Source organism: Puntigrus tetrazona, chromosome 3 (assembly GCF_018831695.1).
Source record: "Puntigrus tetrazona isolate hp1 chromosome 3, ASM1883169v1, whole genome shotgun sequence".
NCBI lineage: Eukaryota > Metazoa > Chordata > Actinopteri > Cypriniformes > Cyprinidae > Puntigrus > Puntigrus tetrazona.
Window position 1 is genome coordinate 2,027,675 of NC_056701.1, and position 17,891 is coordinate 2,045,565.

General features: G+C 40.6%; 2 protein-coding genes across 4 annotated transcripts in view; both read right to left on the reverse strand.

The window, feature by feature from the left end:
- Positions 1-14,748, reverse strand: part of LOC122329915 (tripartite motif-containing protein 16-like) — a 31,881-nt gene extending 17,133 nt beyond the window's left edge. Inside the window, exons 1-7 of one of the 3 annotated variants that reach the window (XM_043226605.1) lie at positions 13,914-14,748; positions 11,634-12,241; positions 11,284-11,379; positions 10,952-11,191; positions 10,737-10,884; positions 10,572-10,631; positions 9,171-10,169 (exon numbers count right to left, since the gene is read on the reverse strand). In XM_043226605.1, coding sequence (XP_043082540.1) covers positions 9,628-10,169; positions 10,572-10,631; positions 10,737-10,884; positions 10,952-11,191; positions 11,284-11,379; positions 11,634-12,236 — 1,689 coding nt within the window. In that variant the 5' untranslated portion in view covers positions 12,237-12,241; positions 13,914-14,748 and the 3' untranslated portion in view covers positions 9,171-9,627. Of the gene's footprint in view, positions 1-263; positions 10,170-10,571; positions 10,632-10,736; positions 10,885-10,951; positions 11,192-11,283; positions 11,380-11,633; positions 12,242-13,799 lie in introns of those variants that run through there. The other 2 variants (XM_043226613.1, XM_043226622.1) reach the window with 2 other exon arrangements.
- Positions 1,691-8,671, reverse strand: LOC122329936 (tripartite motif-containing protein 16-like). The gene is made up of 7 exons (XM_043226649.1): positions 8,508-8,671; positions 5,254-5,848; positions 4,709-4,795; positions 4,348-4,581; positions 4,107-4,257; positions 3,942-4,001; positions 1,691-2,699 (listed from the first exon to the last, which is right to left on the reverse strand). Exons 2-7 carry the CDS (start codon positions 5,842-5,844, stop codon positions 2,164-2,166), a joined length of 1,659 nt encoding a protein of 552 aa, XP_043082584.1. The 5' UTR covers positions 5,845-5,848; positions 8,508-8,671; the 3' UTR covers positions 1,691-2,163.
- Positions 14,749-17,891: the final 3,143 nt, after the last annotated feature.

The window sequence follows — 17,891 nt, forward strand, 5'->3', positions numbered from 1 at the left end:
CTGATTTCAAGATGACATATACCTTAAATCAACTGACCTTAATCCTTAGTGCATTAGTTTGCTTCAATATGTTCGAAGCATATTGATTTCTTCATCTGATCACTATTGCCTAAATAAAGTCCTAAATAAACAACTCGAAGTAAAAATGCAGCTTTGAATATTACTTTTACGCACGACAAATATTTTTTTATGCTACTGAAGACACAACAACCCCTAGCACAATCTAGTTGTATATTTTCTTTGTTGGATTCAACCGATCTTACCCCACAGTGCTCCTTCAGTGACGGTGTTTCTTCGAGTGGTTTCCTTTAACAGTTTTGACAAATGATCCGTCGATCGATCTGAAAGTATTCGCGCTGCGTATCGAACAATTCCTGCTTTCCGCAAAGTCACATGCTCCCATACTGTACGTCCAAATGAAAGTCACAGTTCGAGTAAAACCGAAAGTCTTTTCTTGACACAGTGCAGCACATCTAACGGTAGAGTGGACGCGAGCGTTCACAAGCACGTGATGTATGGTTCAAATTCAGCCAAGAATTATTATTAATATGTATCAGTGTGCATTTAAATAATGTACTAAAATGTTGCACAAAATAATATTGCTTTCCAAAAAATTTCAAAATGATATAGAAATGTAGTGCGTATAAAACAAATAAATAAACACGAGTGATCAAATGAGAATTAAAAGCGGAAAACGTGTTACGTGTTGACGTCAGTAGACGCGACCCGGGAGAAGCGCGCTTTGCTGATGGCGGGAACAGAAACAACGACAAGATGATCCTTGATTGAGAGTGCCGTGAAAACTGTTTTGTGGATGTTAATGGTATGCGAGACCCTCCCGGATTGGGTGAGTTCCAGTGTAATATTGTGTTCATTTCTTTTGAAGTTCAAGGTTATTTCGTACCTTGTCCTTCTGAGACTTTCCTGTTTTGAGTGTTTTACATGTATTGATTGCTCAAGAGATCTGTTGAAGGCCATGCCTGTTAAGTCGCACATGATGATACACTCATGTATGTTATATGCTTTGCTGACAGAAAATAGAGCACTTAAATGTTCTCCTCACATGTTAGGGGGATGAATTAATATGCTAGTATGTGAATGCAGCTCATATTTTATGTTGTTACGAACAAGTGAGGGTTTTTTTTGTTTATGGACAAAACTATGAAGCACAAGAAACAAGATCTTTGAGTTGATTCAGATCATCAAAAGAGAGATCTGTGCCATTCTACTTCCAAACATTTTAAGCAGGCAGGGTTAACCTAGTCACCCGTACTGATTACTGTCATACTTTCGAAATCCATCATTATCTGAATCAAGAATATAATTTCATTTATAGCACAACAGGTTAACACAGATACAGCTACGATACTGTTTTTAAAATTAAATCTTTGCATAGCTATGGAATCACTTGCATCTTACGATGCCTTGGAAAAAAACTGTTTTAAACTATATTTTAAACAAATAAACTACATTAACCTCTCCTGTGCGTCTAAACTCCTAAAGCATTGGTGTCACGCATTTTGTGGCAGTCACTGCAATTTATGAAGTCAGTTAAACCTGTATTTATCTCGATGCTTGTCAGTATATACTGCGATAACTGACTATGCCTATTGTGATTATATAACTATTGCAATTCACTATTATAGTTTATTGTGATTTGCGCTTTAAAGACTAGACAATGAATACCTGATTCTTATCTTACTAAACATATATTTTAGGAGCATACACATACACAGCGTGTGTTTAAAGTACCTTGAACCACGAAACTTTCAAGTACCACAACCCTGATTAAAAAAAAACATAGAGTAGAAAAATACATTCTCGAGTAAAATGAAAGTGTTATGTTACTATGTGTACCTATTTAGAACAATTTCTTATTTGCAATAACAGCCCGGCAGGAGAATGAACATCTCTGAGGAACATACAAACATCACACAAACACACACAAGGCTTGTCGTGTTTAGTTAAGTTTTCCTGGTAGTGTGTAAAATCAAAAATGCGCAGAAGATTTCAGGAAGAGGTTTGATCCACTGCCTCCCTCGTGATTTTCGCTTTCAGTGCGGCATCTATACATTTAGCCCTCTGATGGGAATTAAAAAGCTTTTCTCCACCACCTCTTAGGAAAAATTAAAAAAGAAGATTCATTACGTTTTTCTCCCACCCCTACAGATAACACAGTTTCACCCTTGAGTTGCTATCTAGTCCAAACACAGCATACAGCGGCTGAGTGAATATGGTCTGGACTCTGTGGATGAGACTCATTGTGTCTGAGACGCTGTAGAAGGACAGAGTCCCTGCGCTGTGATCCACATACACTCCTACTCTACTGGAGATATTGAGTACTGGAAGAACGTATTCTGTGTTCTTGTGCCAGAACGAGCAACAGAAAGGAGTGCAGTACAATCTCCAGGACTGATCATTACACCCAGCTACACTCTCAGGGATGTTCCCCTTCCTGCTGATGCTCTCGTATGTTACTCCTATATCCACTCCCGATGGCTCTTTGCTGCTCCACTCCACTTCCCAATAACAGCATCCAGTCATACTCTCTCGACACAATGCTTGCCACCAGTGATCAAATCTGTCTGGATGGTCAGGATAATGTTGTTTGGTGTCGGAGACCGTAATTACTCGGTTTCCCTCAGACAGACGGAGGAAATAATTCACTGAGTTCGGATCCAAAGTCAGCTGACAGGAATCTATTGGACATAAACACGCAAAATCATTCATCAACATTCGTATATGAATGTACTCTTTAGATGAATTTTATGTTTATTGATAACACTGCGGCCTCGTTTCTAAAGCGTTAAGCAGAAACCATCCTAAAATTGTTCCCACAATCATCTGTAAAATACGAGTATGTGTGATTCATAAAATGAATGTACATAAAGAAAACGCACATACATGTCACTTTCAGGAAATTTTGCATTGGTATCTTTTATGAGCGTAGTGTTGTGTTTCTGGCTAAACCTTTTACAGTTACTTATAATAAAATATTCCTTGTGTTACAGGGGTCAAATATGGTTTATATAAAGCCTAAATTGCTTTTTTTCACAAACAAAAGGCATTTCAGCCTGTCACAACCAATGGGGCCATCTGTCTGTATAAGTTGGTACTGAATGCCATTTCTTTAAAATATTTCACTTGTTAAGTAGCAGCATTGATTTAGGTGCAGAATAGCCAACTATGTTATGTGTATTTACTTTATTAAAGGGCACTGAGGTTATGTTAGTATCTGGTGTATTCCCTTTTTCATACAGTTTGCACACATTGTGTTCAATAACATTTGTAGAAATAAAATCCAATAGCTCCGAATAAAAAGCCATCTTGCAAGCTCAGTCAGTGTCCAAGGTGGGGTATAACATGTGCACTTCTAAGGACAACCTAACACTGAATCAGTGATGCCCAGGCTATGAGTTTTGGGTTAATGGATAAAAACGTCCTGTGCAAGGGCATGGATGTCCAGGTTATAAAACTTAAAACCAGCAAGCTACTGCACAGCTATCACCAATAGACCAGACCCAGGAGGAGATCATACCCCTGGTAAAGTGGGCCCTCATTCCAAGGGGTTACTGTAAGCCCATTATGGCATAAACTAGCTCAATAGCATCTACTGCTCAGATCCTCCTAAAGAGACCAGGCCAATTTCTCCTGAGGAGGATGGTAATTCTTATGGGAAAAGAGCACTGGGCGATCTTGCTACAGAAGGAGTAAAGCAAGCAGGACCTGTACTGTGCTATTTCAGAGAAACAGTGTTTTCCCATAAGTGCTGGCAAATACAACATGAGTGAACTGTAACAAAAGGAGCATATATATTTTCTCACTGGCTTTGTGTTTTTCAAATACTGTGCATCACTGACGAAGGCTTTCAGCCAGTGTCACAGCAAAAAGTATGAAACAAAATCATGTCATTAATTCAGTGTGAAACAGGCGTAACTCACATTGTAGAAACTCCTTTCTGGTCTGATATTCAGGAGTGCCAATGACCCGAACGGTCTTCACTAGAGCACAAAAACACACACAGTCTCCTCAAGAAACTAAACTGAATGACTTACATGTTTAATGAATAATGCAGAACTCATTTTTGGGAATACATTCGTGCATACCTCTTGCAGATATGTTTTCTATAGTCTCTCTGGAGAGCTGCTGCAGCACATCTCTGAGCTGAGACGCAGTGTTTACTACAGCATCCAAAGAGAGATCAGAACTGACAGCGAAGTCATCTGTAGATCCAGGGAGAGAGACAGACGACAAACTCTACAGACACAAAGACAAAAAACGCAAGCTCCTTATAATTACAAAAGCTCGTTAGAGTCTTTGGTGTTTTAGAAGATTTTTCTCTGTTACCTGAAGAAAACGAACATGATCCTGTGTTTCTGTGAGCTGCTTTATCTCAGCACCTCTCCACCTGACTTCATCCAGCTCCAGCTCCAGTTGTTTAAGTCGTCTTTCAGCTCGATTCATTACAGCTCTTTCCTGATCTCTGATCAGCTGCGTCGCCTCAGAGCGACGTTTCTCAATGGAGCGGATGAGTTCGGTGAAGATCCTCTCGCTGTCCTCCACCGCTGTCTGCGCAAAGCACTGTTATACAGTGAGACAACATCAGTTTGTTAATACGTATTGGTCCCACACAGTGAGCTACAGTAGGATATTAATTGGGAGCTCCAGCACTGGAAGAGTTTCTCATTGTTGTCTTGTCCAAACTCACCTTATGAGATGCCACAGCCTTTCTCAGCTTTAGCTGCCTCTGCTGGATTACCGTCTGTATTTCGATCAGTGTTTCCTCAAAAAATCTCTGCAAAAAATAGACACGAATAAGTTAAAGGGGACCTATTATGCAAAAGTATGTGTAAATTCCCTTATATTTTTATGGATCAATAGCGACGCTTCCTGAATATGGTAGTTATTGTCTTATGAATGTGGTAGTTAAAAATTCCATATGAAGACAATGATTATTTTTCGACGCTCTGCCAAATTGTTGAAATCCCTACATGATTACCTAACACTAAATGCACCCCTAAGCCCATCCACTGCCCCAAACCCTAAAGCTACCAATACTAGGGGCGGTATAGTTTGGTGGGAGTCAGAATTCGGCACAACACCAGCTCTTGAAGCTCTCTTGCATTTAAAGGGACAAACACAAAAGCTACACGTTTGGCACTTACCCTAAAAGTGGCAAATTCGGCAACCTATAAAAAATTATCTAATTACATCTAATATTAGGAGAGTAACAAATCCAGTATGGAACAGTACCTGTTTCTCTGTCCTCACTGCAGCAGTTGATACGGTGTCATGATTTTTGTGTTCATCCACCAAACACTGCATACAGATGCAACGCTCATCGGTACGGCAGTAGATCTCCAGCAGTTTATTATGTTGAGGGCAGATGATCTCCCACAGTCGTGCAGTGGCATCCATCAGATTGTGTTTTTGACCACTGAAGAGATTCTCATGGCATTCAAGATGACTTTGACAGTAAGAGATTCGACACTCCAGACAGGATTTCACAGCTTTCTGTTTAATTTCAGTGCAGTAGTTGCAATGAACATCTCCAGATCCTGTTTGATGAACTGCAGGAAAAGCAGTTTGAAGCCTCGTCATCTTCAGTTTCTCCACCATTTCAGCAAACACCACATTCTTATATAAAACTGGTCTTAGCATGAAGGCTTTTCTGCATTGAGGACAGCTGTAGAGTCCTTTCCAATCCTCCTGGTCCCAGCAGCTTGAGATGCATCTCATGCAGTAAGTGTGTCCGCAGGGAATCGTCACTGGATCCTTCAGCAGATCCAGACACACTGGACATCTAAACTGATCTTCAGTACACAAAATACTAGCTTCTGCCATTTCACTGCATAAACACACAGACAGAAACAACACTTAAGAAACAGGTTCTGTAGTGAACAACTATATATATTTGCGGTGCCCCACAACGATCGGATCTTGGTGGAGGAAAATAAACAAATGTTCAGAACCTTTAGATAAGATGCCATAGCAGGGCAGAAAGCGAGACCTTCTGCACCCACAATGACCTTAGAGGGGACTTCAAATCTGAAGGTTTAGGAAATGACTGCCATCAACATTCCTCCAGATCTCTGGATGCAGCAGCGGTGGCCAAAACAAAGGCCACAATGATCTATGTAAATTCGTTCATACCCATCTTTGGAGACCTTAAATGGACAAACTGTAAGGGATTCAGTTCATCCTCAAATGAAGTACAGGATATGTTGATGGCTATTGACTGGTGGAAGATATTAACATATTATGATATGAACAAGAAGGTTCTTTGTTCCCCTCGAAAACCAATAAGATTGTAAATTTGACAGTGATTTCATTCAAGAGTTTAAACTAGTTGTTTCTTGAATGAATTGATCCGACCGAATCGTTTGAATAAATAACTCAATGACTCACTCATTAAGACGGTCACTTACTGCCACCTACTGGCGATTTACTTTCATCTTTAAAATGAGCCTTCTGTATTTTTCCCAACATTGCATGTTTGTATATTTAAAAAAATATATATTTTAAAACAGCGTTATTCATGCAGTTGTAATTTCGGGGAAAATGCATTCAGAAATTAAACTTTAGTGTCACTGATTCTGCTACTTCCATTTCTTACAAAGGTACATTTTTATAGAGGCTTTTATTTGATTTCATTAGTTTTTAGGCATCCAAATTGGCTAGGGAGTGAAAAAGTTAATTTCAAACCTGATTACAGATCCCTAGTATAGTATCATAGGCAGGTCGAGGCAGTTACATTATTTTTAAGTAACTATTTATCAGGGAACTGGTATTGCATTGCTTAAAAAAACTAAAATCAAATGCAAACTTGAATGCTCACAGTATTAAATTGATTTGCTGAAGTCAAAACGGATAATAATGGCTGAGCGCCAGCCAATGAGATTGTCTCTCGTGCATTATGAGAAAATTGTGGCCAGTGAAAATGCTGTGTGGCTAGTAAATTAGGAAAACCACTAGCCACATTGGCTGGTAAACCCAAAGGTTGTTGCCTACCGATATCACTAAAGTAATTATTTGTGTCATGAATGTTTAAGCATATAGTGCTATTCTAGGGTCTTTGGAATTGTGTGTTTCTTATTTTATAGCAAAAACGTGGACGGGACCCTTTTCTATTCTAACATGACAATGCCTCTGTCCATAAGGCAAGGTTAAAAGAGGAAAAAGACTCTTTAAAACTGTGGCAAAAAGATAATTCATGTGTTTAAAATCTGTATTTCCATGTCTGTTGCAACAGTTTTGGAAGTGTCTAGAATGGCTCAAGGTCTGCATTTATACCATTTTATTGCCTTATAGAAAAGGGTCTTGTTTAAATTGTTGCTATAACATTAGAAACGCACAATTCCCAAGAATATCACTATATGTCAAATCAATTAATTAGAAGAGGGTGTCCCATTACTGTCGGCAATATAGTACATGTGCAAACAAATTGCAAGGAGGTGGTCAATGAAAAAAAAAACAGAAAGTGAAAGTAAAAGCCGACCGAGTTTTCTTTCACTGTTTTAACGCCACATGTTCTAGTTTAGAAGTTTTTATATTTTATTATTCATTAATTCCGGACATAGGCTACACTGTTATAGTCCTGTTAATTGTGGAATGCATCTTATTTATATGCGTGCGGTAAATGCGCTATGAAATTATTAATTGTAGTAGACCAAGACCAATAAATGCAAAAAATAAAAGCACCATAATGATATTAATAATACCATACATTAATCGGAAATGACACACAACACCGTCACGGACAACACGTGAATCGTGAGCTTTGGCTTCGCCTCGCATGCGGTCTTCTCATAGTTGATGACATCGGACGTGTATGCAGATTAAAGCCACCTGGTAATACGAACTGGTCGTTAGACTGTGATGGGGGTTTTTTTATTACACTTGGGGCAAAACCAAAACCGAAATCAAATATTAGCCGGTTGGCACCAGTTGGTTTTATTTTTGTTTTATGACAAACCCGAACCAAAAACAGCTTAAAACCTAATAGTCACGAGCCCAAAGGGTTAACAGGATTTAGGATATACATGAGCAGAAAAGAAAAGAAAGTAGGGGAGAGAAACAGATTAAATCTTTTAATCTCAGACCTCTTTAAAATATACTTAATGGTAAATAATGTCTATTAATCTTTACGAATATTTATGAATTAAGGACGCATGTTTAAATACTAATTTTTAAAGCTCTTATATTAAAAAATACTTCTATATTTTTTCCTCAATGTTCAGCTTGATTCTATCGTGAAATCCTATTGGAAAAACACGTAATTTTGTAATGGTTTTACTGTAAAAAAAAAAAAGAAGTGAATGGTTCATAATGGTATTTTAATGTAAACCATTAGAATTTCTGTCATTGTTTCTATTGTGCTTTTTTTATATTTATTATTATTATTTATTTTTTTTTTTTTATTTTAGCAGGGACAATTATTTGAATCCAGTGTTTTTCAGTTTACTTATGAACGAGACCCTAAATTATAAAACGGGGCTTAAACTTACCTGTAAAATGCACCCGTGACCTGAATGGAGAAAATCCTCACAAACAGCGCGTTCTAACGCTTTGATTCCTGCGACATTTGAAGGGTTTGAAAGATGATCCTTAGACCTGAAGTTCGCGGCGTTTCACATCCCTGCCGGTCGAAGAGAAGAGCCCTCTGGGAACGTTTCCAAGCCGTACACTTTCTGCTTCCCGGAGATCACCTGATCTAAATCAAAATGAAAGTTGCACAGGAAAGACAAAAGCAAAGCCATAATCACGCGCTTGACTTGCTGGTCTGCGTTCAAATCCTGCTACGTCGTTCAATTCGTACCTTCAGCTGTATCTTACATTTTTAGTTAAGCACGCCTACACCTTCGGCGACTTTCGTAAGGCTGAACCACTCTTCGGTATACCTTATTACTTTGACAGTTTACGGTTTTGTACGTCTCATTCTATATATAATATTTAGGCGAAATCAAAGACGGAACCGCCCGCGGTGCCATAAAGTGTGAAGTATTATGTGCATAAAATAATAATAGGCATCGCGCATATATGACCCTACTCATCGTAAACCTTCAAACGTTTCTTTATGTATGTGCAATTATAACACTATTCTTATGTTACTAAAAGTCCGGTGATATCTTCCAAAATAATCTGTAAAATTAATTGGTCGGATGACACAGTTTGAAACACAGCATAGAGGGACTTTATTCTGTCAGAAAGGCTGTAGAAGCAATCTCATGAAATAGCAACAATAATTCTACATTTCATACATTTCTCGACACCCATACAATACACAAAATAATACGCATCAGATGATTTACTCTTTAATGTACTTCTGATAATTAAAAGATAAGTAGTGGATAAGACAAAATATTGGGGAGGGGTTACATCTTTGATTTTCTTGATATAATCAAGAGGAAACTCTTAAACGTGATGATCGCGTTCATGTGCAGGATAACACGGCAAGTGGCTTTCAAAAGAATTAATCAAACTCTCACAAAGAATTAATCTTCCTCAAAACGGTAACATTTGAGTGTATAAATCACGATAACCATAAAATAACCAAAATGTCACCTTCCCGAAACCCACTCGTTGTGGGACATGACAATAAAAACACATTTCACGCTTCTGCGCAGTCTAATGGTTTAGGCGACACAGTTTCACGCTTGAGTCCTTGTATAGTCCAAACAGGGCATAGAGCGGCTGAGTGAAAGCGGTCTGGACTCTGTGGATGAGACTCATTGTGTCTGAGACGCTGTAGAAGGACAGAGTCCCTGCGCTGTGATCCACATACACTCCTACTCTACTGGAGATATTAGCTACTGGAAGAACGGTCTCCATGTTCTTGTGCCAGAACGAGCAGTAGTCTGGAGAGCAGTACAATCTCCAGGACTGATCATTACGTCCAGCATCAATCTCAACTCCTATTCCCTTCCTCTTGATGCTCTTATATGCCACTGCGAGGTCTACTCCCGATGTTCCTCTGCTCGTCCACTCCACCTCCCAGTAACAGCGGCCGGTCACACTTTCTCTACACAACGCCAGCGACCAGTTATTGAATCTGTCTGGATGGGCGGGATAATACTGATGTGTGTTGCTGAGAGTCATCGCTGTGTTTCCTTCAGACAGACGGAGGAAATCATTCACAGAGTTCAGATCCACTGTCAGCAGACGGGAATCTAATGGAGAAAAATGCATGACCGTTTGTGACTTAATTACTGCTTTATACGCTTTTTCTTTAATGCTCGTTGCACTGAAAGCTCTCAGAATCACAGAAAAGTATGAGAAAGATTTTCATTTAACTGTTACCGTGATACTGTTAGCTCTCTGGAACCTAGTAATGTGTTACTTTACAGTTCCTTATTCATGAAGCAATATTATTAACTGTATTACGAGCATCAAGATGTCAAACATAAATTTCATAAGTGCCTATTATTTCTAACTAAATGGTTTAAGTCTAAATTATTGTATTGCCCGTCATAAAAGATGTTTCTCTGAAAGAATGCAAACAAGGGGTAGATTTAGGTGGTAGACTAAAAGTAATTGGTCAAAATAAAAGTTGTGTGTGTGTTTTAACTCACATCGTAAAAACTCTCCTCTGGTCTGATAATCCGGAGTCAGAACGACCTGTACGATTTTCACTGTGGAGATGAAACGCATCTGCAGTTTAATTCTCACATCAAGAGGAAGTTAAACAAACCCGCTCCTTTTCAGGCCATATAAAATGAATGATGCTGAAACTTTACCTTCCGCAGACAACTTTTCTACAGTCTCTCTGGAGAGCCGCTGCAGTGCGTCTCTGAGCTCACAGACTGATTTCACTACAGCATCAAAAGAGTGATTAGTGACCGCGAAGTTGTCTGTAGATCCAGAGAAAGAGACGGACTGCAATCCCTAAAGACAAAACACGTAAGTCAAGAAGCTGGAAGTCCTCCGTCCTGTGTTTAAGAAGATGCTTTACCTGGAACACATGGACAACATCGTGATCCTGTGTTTCTGAAAGCTGCTTCAGCTCTGCATCTTTTTTCTTCAGATCATTGATCTCCTTCTTCAGTCGCTCCAGTTGTTCTTCAGCTTGCTTCACTGCAGCTCTTTCCTGATCTCTGAAGAGCTGCTTCGCCTCAGAGCGACGTTTCTCAATGGATCGGATAAGTTCAGAGAAGATCCTCTCGCTGTCCTCCACCGCTGTCTGTGCAGAGCGCTGTTATAAGACACACATCACGATCAGTGTCTCCAGTGGGACCGTAAGCGCTCTACACCGAGACCCAAACCTTTTTTATTATCAAAACCTACCTTGTAAGACACCACAGCCTCTCTCAGCTTCTGAACACCTTTCTCCTTCTGCTGGATTATCTTTTGGATTTTTATCTGCGTTTCCTTAAAATATCTCTGCAGTTAAACACAAATATGACTAAATGAATGAATCCAGTGCAGTCTCTGCTCACCAAGACTGCGTGTTTATAAGTACACTAATAATAGTGATGTCTAAAATACTAAAATTGAACGTAAATGTAATTCATTCTCCGTGTCACGCTGTTCTTCTGCAATCATTCTAATATGTTGATTTTCTGCTCAAGAAACATTTCTGATCAAATAAAAATAAAAATTGAGAGACTGTCATTAGTTCCGGTTTGCAGCAGTACCTTTTTCTCTTTGCTTGCTTCTGCAATTGATACGGCGTCATGGTTTTTGTGTTCCTCCACCAAACATAACATACAGATACATCTCTGATCGGTGCGGCAGTAGATCTCCAGCAGTTTATCATGTCGAGGGCACATCATCTCTCGCAGTCGTCCGGTGGCGTCCATCAGATTGTGTCTATTACCTCTGAAGAGATTCTCATGTTGTTCAAGGTGATTTTGGCAGTAAGAGCTTCGACACTCCAGACAGGATTTGACTGCTTTCTGTTTAATTCCAGTGCAGGAGTCACACTGAACATCTCCAGATCCTGTGTGATGAACTGCAGGAGCAGCAGGAACAGGACCAGATTGGAGTCTCATCGTCTTCAGCTTCTCCACCATCTCAGCAAACACCACGTTTTTACCTAAAACTGGTCTTGGTGTGAAGGTTTTTCTGCACTGAGGACAGCTGTAGAGTGTCTTCCAATCCTCCTGGTCCCAGCAGTCTGTGATGCATCTCATACAGTAACTGTGTCCGCAGGGAATCGTCACTGGATCCTTCAGCAGATCCAGACACACTGGACACGTGAACTGATCCTCAGCCCATGAGATACTGGCTTCTGCCATTTTCGCTGTATATCAACACAGACAGAGAGAGTATGTTTATGCGTGGTTTGGTGGTCCATTCATTTGTCCACCATTCACTCATTTCATTAAAATTACATTTTACTAAAATTTTTACTTATTCATCCAGAAAGTTGTCCATCGTGTTGACTTGAAATCACCTGAATCACGTAAATTCAGCATATTAAGCATTTGCCTAATGGCCTAACGGGATTTCGAGCCAAAAAAAGCAGCTTCAGGCTTCAGAAACGTAACCGTAAGTGAGTAATGTTCCTAAATTACTGCATATTAATAGCCTACTGTTAAACAAATGAAAACATTAAACAAGTTTTTAATCTCAGAATTCTAGCTACTTATTGACAAATAATGTCTCATGCACAAACATTTAAATTTAATTAATCTCTTTCTGTATGAAGTGTTAAGATAAGATCCCTAAAGTTGCAAAGACCCTAAAGTTTTAAAGAGCCCCCTCTATTTTTCACAGAGTGGTTTATTTTCAGTCTCGGCCCAAATGTTTCCGCAAAGAAAGAAGGCGGGGCTGTTATTCTCACTGTAGTCTTGTTGCAGTCGCCATTTTTCTGGAGATGCTGTGTTTCTTTGAAAAGTGAAACTACTGTGCCTGTGCTTCCAAAAGAGGATATATATTATATTTACAACACTGTTCCAGAACAGTTCAACACAAATATTAGAGTGTGTTTAGCACATTTTCTTTAAAGGATTATTTCCTGAACCTGGGAGGAGAGTAAGTGGGGCAATTCCAACTTTTCAAAGGCTTATGATAATTAAAGAAACAGATTTCAAACAAGAAAGAATATATAAAAATATAGGCTAAAGGCGCACCTTAATTAACATGATAATTAATCGATGGCTGACTTTTCTATTTGTTGACATGACATGGTTAGATTGATATGGTAAATATACGCTGGGTGTCCATATTAGAGAGAACTGTTTGGAAATAAACCATCGTATTTAAACACGATATTAATCATATCATATAATACATTATCATTTGTTGCGATTACTGAAAATATATTGTCGGTTATTATTGGATTGAAATCATTCAGGATCTCTATTATTTTGTTTCTGCATTTTAACAAAAAAAGTTTATATTAATAATCATTTTTCAAAATAAGCAAAAAATAGTACAAACTTCCACCTCATACATTTCTATTTAAACTAAATAAACAACTTTTTCACACAAAATCTCTTGCTCATTTAATGTTCAATATAAATGTATATATTAATTTCTGCAATTGTACATTTTAGAAGCAGTGAATAGCTCATTTATTTCTTTAGGTGTGCCTTTAGCTCATTTGTACCTTTTTCAAAACCAAACGCTATGGTTGCTACAACAAAACCTATGCTAAATATCGTTGCACAAACAGCGCATGCGCGAAGTTAAAACACAGCTGTGACGAAAAATAGCACGCGGCATAACGTCACGCAGTCAAACGAAAACAATCCAGAGTTAAGAACAAGTTACTTCAATTCTATTCAGATGAACAAATTCGAGTTTCCTGTTTGCTTCCGCTTTTATTCAGTCAGCCAGAGCCTAATTAAACATACCTTCAAAAAGATACGCCGAAAACCCGTACAGGCTTGAACCAACCAATAAAAGCGCGGTTATCTTTGGGTGACCACGTGATTCCTGCCGGACTCTGAACTCCCGCGTAACTTTACCTGAGGAAGATCACCACAGCTCCGCGACTTTTGGGCGTTTTCTTCGGTTTAACGGAGGACAAAATGGTCCTGAAAGGCGTTTGCGACGTTGCCGATGTCCTTGTTGGTCTCGATTATAAAAAGGTTAAAGTCTTTTAGCGCGTTCTTCGGTCCGCAGAGAAACACAAGGCAGATGTGTTTGTTTATCGATTGCGTTAGATATAATCCGCGTTTGCGCAGTTCTTCAGCTTCGAGCAGGGTGGAGCAAAGTTTTGCCTTTCATCACACATATAAAACGAGCATGTTGCAATTTTTCACTTGAAAACATATGACAGTGCATGTGGCGTTCACCACCACGCCGTCTTCATGCACAAACCATTAAACACTGAGCCAGACAGCACTTCGTTTTAGCGGCACATCATTTTAATTAAGCGTTTGAAAGTGAATCACAGCACCCAGGTATATTCTGATTCTGATCATGTTTATATTGTATATGGATTGTCAGTGTTATATGTGCTGCATGTTCTCTGATTGCACGTTTCTGTTTGTGCTTGAGCATAGAAAAAGGTTCGTAGGCTATATTGGCGAAAATGAACTGAGCTGAATGTTTGCATGAGCAGTAAAGAAAAGGCACAAGATTCTAGTTTAATCGCAATGACAGAAGTGAGAGTATACTGAAGGTAGAAAAAACGAATAATTTGTTGTTACAGAGTGTTTGAAACCTCTGCTTACATTTAGTACCATATGTAGTGAACTGAAAACAGTCTGAATGCATTATTTCATACAAAGTCGGACATGTGTCTTTCTGATTTGAATGAATGAAACCATTTTATCCCTTGAAGCAGAATTTCATATGTTATGCTGCATTGTACAACTATTTTGATCATTTATTACTAAAATAAAAAGTGCAATGATTTCTGTATTTCACATGAACGCTCAGCAGATTATATTATTCAAACAGTGTATAGCCTAGCATTTTAAAGCAATTCTTGGCTTTCGGCCCCACACCTCCTGAAATCATAACGAAAGCAATAGTTCACCAAAAAATCCCTGGTAATTTACTCGCCTCCAAGCCGTCCTATGTGTATATGACTTCATTCTTTTAGACGAACACAGTTTTTAAAAAAAATGATCCTGGCATAGTGGTCATTATTTTGAAGCTCCATAAATCCTATATATAGCCATCGTAAAACTAATCTATACGTCTCTGGGGGGGTTAACATATGTCTTCTAAAGCAGATAGATGGGTTTTGTAACAAAAATTTGTTCTTATAGTGAAATCCCCTGAAACTGAAACTCTATCTTCGTTCATCTAGTATCCGGTGAGCTTATGTTACGAATGCAGAAGCAGGAACTCAACTCTCAAGAACGTGCATACGGCCATTGTTGTCGGATGTCACTGGTTTGAGTTATAATTTTAAAAATACAAGTATTTTTGTTACAAACACCCATTGTTTTTTTTTGTAAAAGAAGACATGATTTGAGAAGTTGTGTTACCTGCCCGAAGACATATAGGTTAGTTTAAGACAGATATATCTGATTTGTGGAGCTTCAAAATCATAGAAATTATTCTTTCCATTGCTGCGACATTTCCCAGAGACACCTTCACGAAGCGTACATCCTACATCCAAAAGTGTTTATTACATTAGAAATATGGATATTTATCTTACAAAAATTCATTTGATTAGCTAGAGGAGGCCTTTATGCATGTCCTGATTTAGTTCAATGTGTACCTAGGGCAACATATTTTGTCTTGACCCTGGAACAACATTTTAATCCAAAAATTCTTGACCATATCTCTACACCAAACCTAACTTTACCCATGAGTAAACCTTTTTAATGATAGATGAATGCCGGTGATGTACAAACAGCAAAAGACGGCCAGAGAAAGACGGCCAACAAAAACTACAGTAGGGAAACCTGTTGAAACACACAGACCAGTGTTTAAGAAGTTCCTCTTCAGGAACTCGAGCTGTGTCACAAACGCTTTGGGAACGCCTTCAGCGTGAGCCGTTCTGAACCACGTGTGAAATCTGTCCAATGGAGGGGAGTGACGTCATGGACGAGATGACGTCACCGACCAGGAAGTATAAAGTCACGCTCTGCGAAGCCCGCGCCAGCCTTCTGCTGTTCAGTAAGCGCTCTTTGTGAATTGTCTGTCTATTTATCGTTTGTCTGTCCAGTTTAAATATATTGTTTCAACTGTTAGACATGGCTACCGCTGTGAACACTCCGCTCCCGGAGGGCTCTTTTTGAGGAGGGAGCCTTCACCAGCGTTCCCAGGGGTTTGGGACCCGCTGCCGCCGAGGCGGAGCGGCGAACGCATCTCTGGGGATCGCAACTCGATCTGGCAGAGGAGATGGAGACGGGCTCGTCCTTTTCTCCGTTGGAATCCGCCAGATTGGGCGCTCGATCCCATGTATCCGAAGCCCGAACTTCGGCTTCTTCGGCCACGTGGGAGACGTCCACCCGTGCTCGCTCTTCCTCCGAGGAGGTCGATGTTGACGCGGTGGACGACGCGCCACTGCACACGCCCCAGTATGAGGAGCTTTTAGAGGTGGTAACTCGTGCGGTAGCTAAGTTAAACATCGGCCCGCCGAGCAATACGCTGAGCCTCAGAGATCTAGATTAGATGAAAGGTTTTTGAGAGCAAAGCAGCCACCTCTAAAACGGAGCCTTCCGTTTTTCCCAGGCCTCCACAGTGAGCTGGCGTACTCTGCTCGTGTTTTCTCCCCCACTGCTGTTGATCTTTTTGGCAATGTGGCGGGAGTCACAGAGTACGGCTACAAGGCGATGCCCCGGGTGGAACAGTCTCTTGCCACCTATCTGTCCCCCGGTGCGGCGTCTTCTTTGAAGGCTCCGACCTTACCATCAAAGCAACTTAGAAGAACATCGGCTTTGGTGGCTAAGGGGTATGCGGCAGCGGGTCTGGCTGGGTCTTGCCTGCACACTATGGCGGTGTTGCAGGCATATCAAAGAGGTCGACGAGGGAGAGGGGGTCAAGTCCGATGATATTGCAGAACTGCGTCGGACCGCTGACCTCTGCCTCCGTGCCACAAAGGAGACCGCTCGTGCTGTGGGACGGTCTATGGCATCCCTTGTGGCCGTGGAGAGGCATCTCTGGCTGACCCTGTCCGTCATGAAAGAGAGGGGCAGGGTCTGCCTATTGGACGCCCCCCTGCAGCCTTCTGGCCTGTTCGGCGACTCTGTGAACGAGGTCATCGACAGGTACCGGGAGGCTCGTAAACAGGCGGCGGCGTTCAAAATTATCCTCCCACGTCGATCTCAGGGGGCATTGGGACGAGAGATGCCCTCACCGTGTGCCGGCTCCTCATACAGGCGAAGGCAGAAACAGAGCGTCACCTCTCGTTCCCCCCTAAGAAACAGCAGGGGGCGAAGCGGTGCTCTGGGCCAGAGCACGGAGCCTTCCAGCACCTGTCCCCAGCCGGATTCACCCGAGGGTGCGTCACAGCCGGGTAGCGCGTCACCCATGCGGGGGTCCCGTTTACAGCTAGCCCGGTGTCTGCCTGCTGGTCCGCCGCTTCAGGCCACCGAGTTACCTGTATCTCGCACTCCAGAGGTCAGCCTCGAGGGTCACCCTGATTCCCTTAGTAGATTATTTAGCAGCGTGGAAACTTCTGCCAAATGTATCTCAATGGGTCATGCAAATGTTAGAGAAAGGCTATCGAATTCAGTTCAGATTTTCCAACCACCGACATTCAGGCTGGATCTATTCTCTCAGGTGAACATGAAGTGAACATGATCATCTGTGTTCAGTTCAGTCTCTTTCAACCTCAGATCATCAAGCTCCGGGTTCAGTTCGTTCCAGTAGTGACACACCAAGCCGACTTCAAAAAACTTATTAGTGTTAATATACATAATCATATATAATCACATAACATACAGTATGTGTGCTTGCATATACTTACAGCGTACTTACCTGAGAAAACATTAGGTAGAGTTAGGTTTAGAGCTGGATTCAGGGTTAGTACCTAGTTT

What these genes read in the sequence shown, in the direction of transcription:
- LOC122329936 (XM_043226649.1), bottom strand. Translation starts at nt 5,844, where the DNA reads ATGGCAGAAGCTAGTATTTTGTGTACTGAAGATCAGTTTAGATGTCCA. An exon ending in CAGTGAGGACAGAGAAACAG is followed by an intron (nt 4,796 to 5,253) that starts GTACTGTTCCAT and finishes TATTTTTTGCAG; the next exon opens with AGATTTTTTGAGGAAACACT. An exon ending in AGAAAACATATCTGCAAGAG is followed by an intron (nt 4,002 to 4,106) that starts GTATGCACGAAT and finishes TTTGTGCTCTAG; the next exon opens with TGAAGACCGTTCGGGTCATT.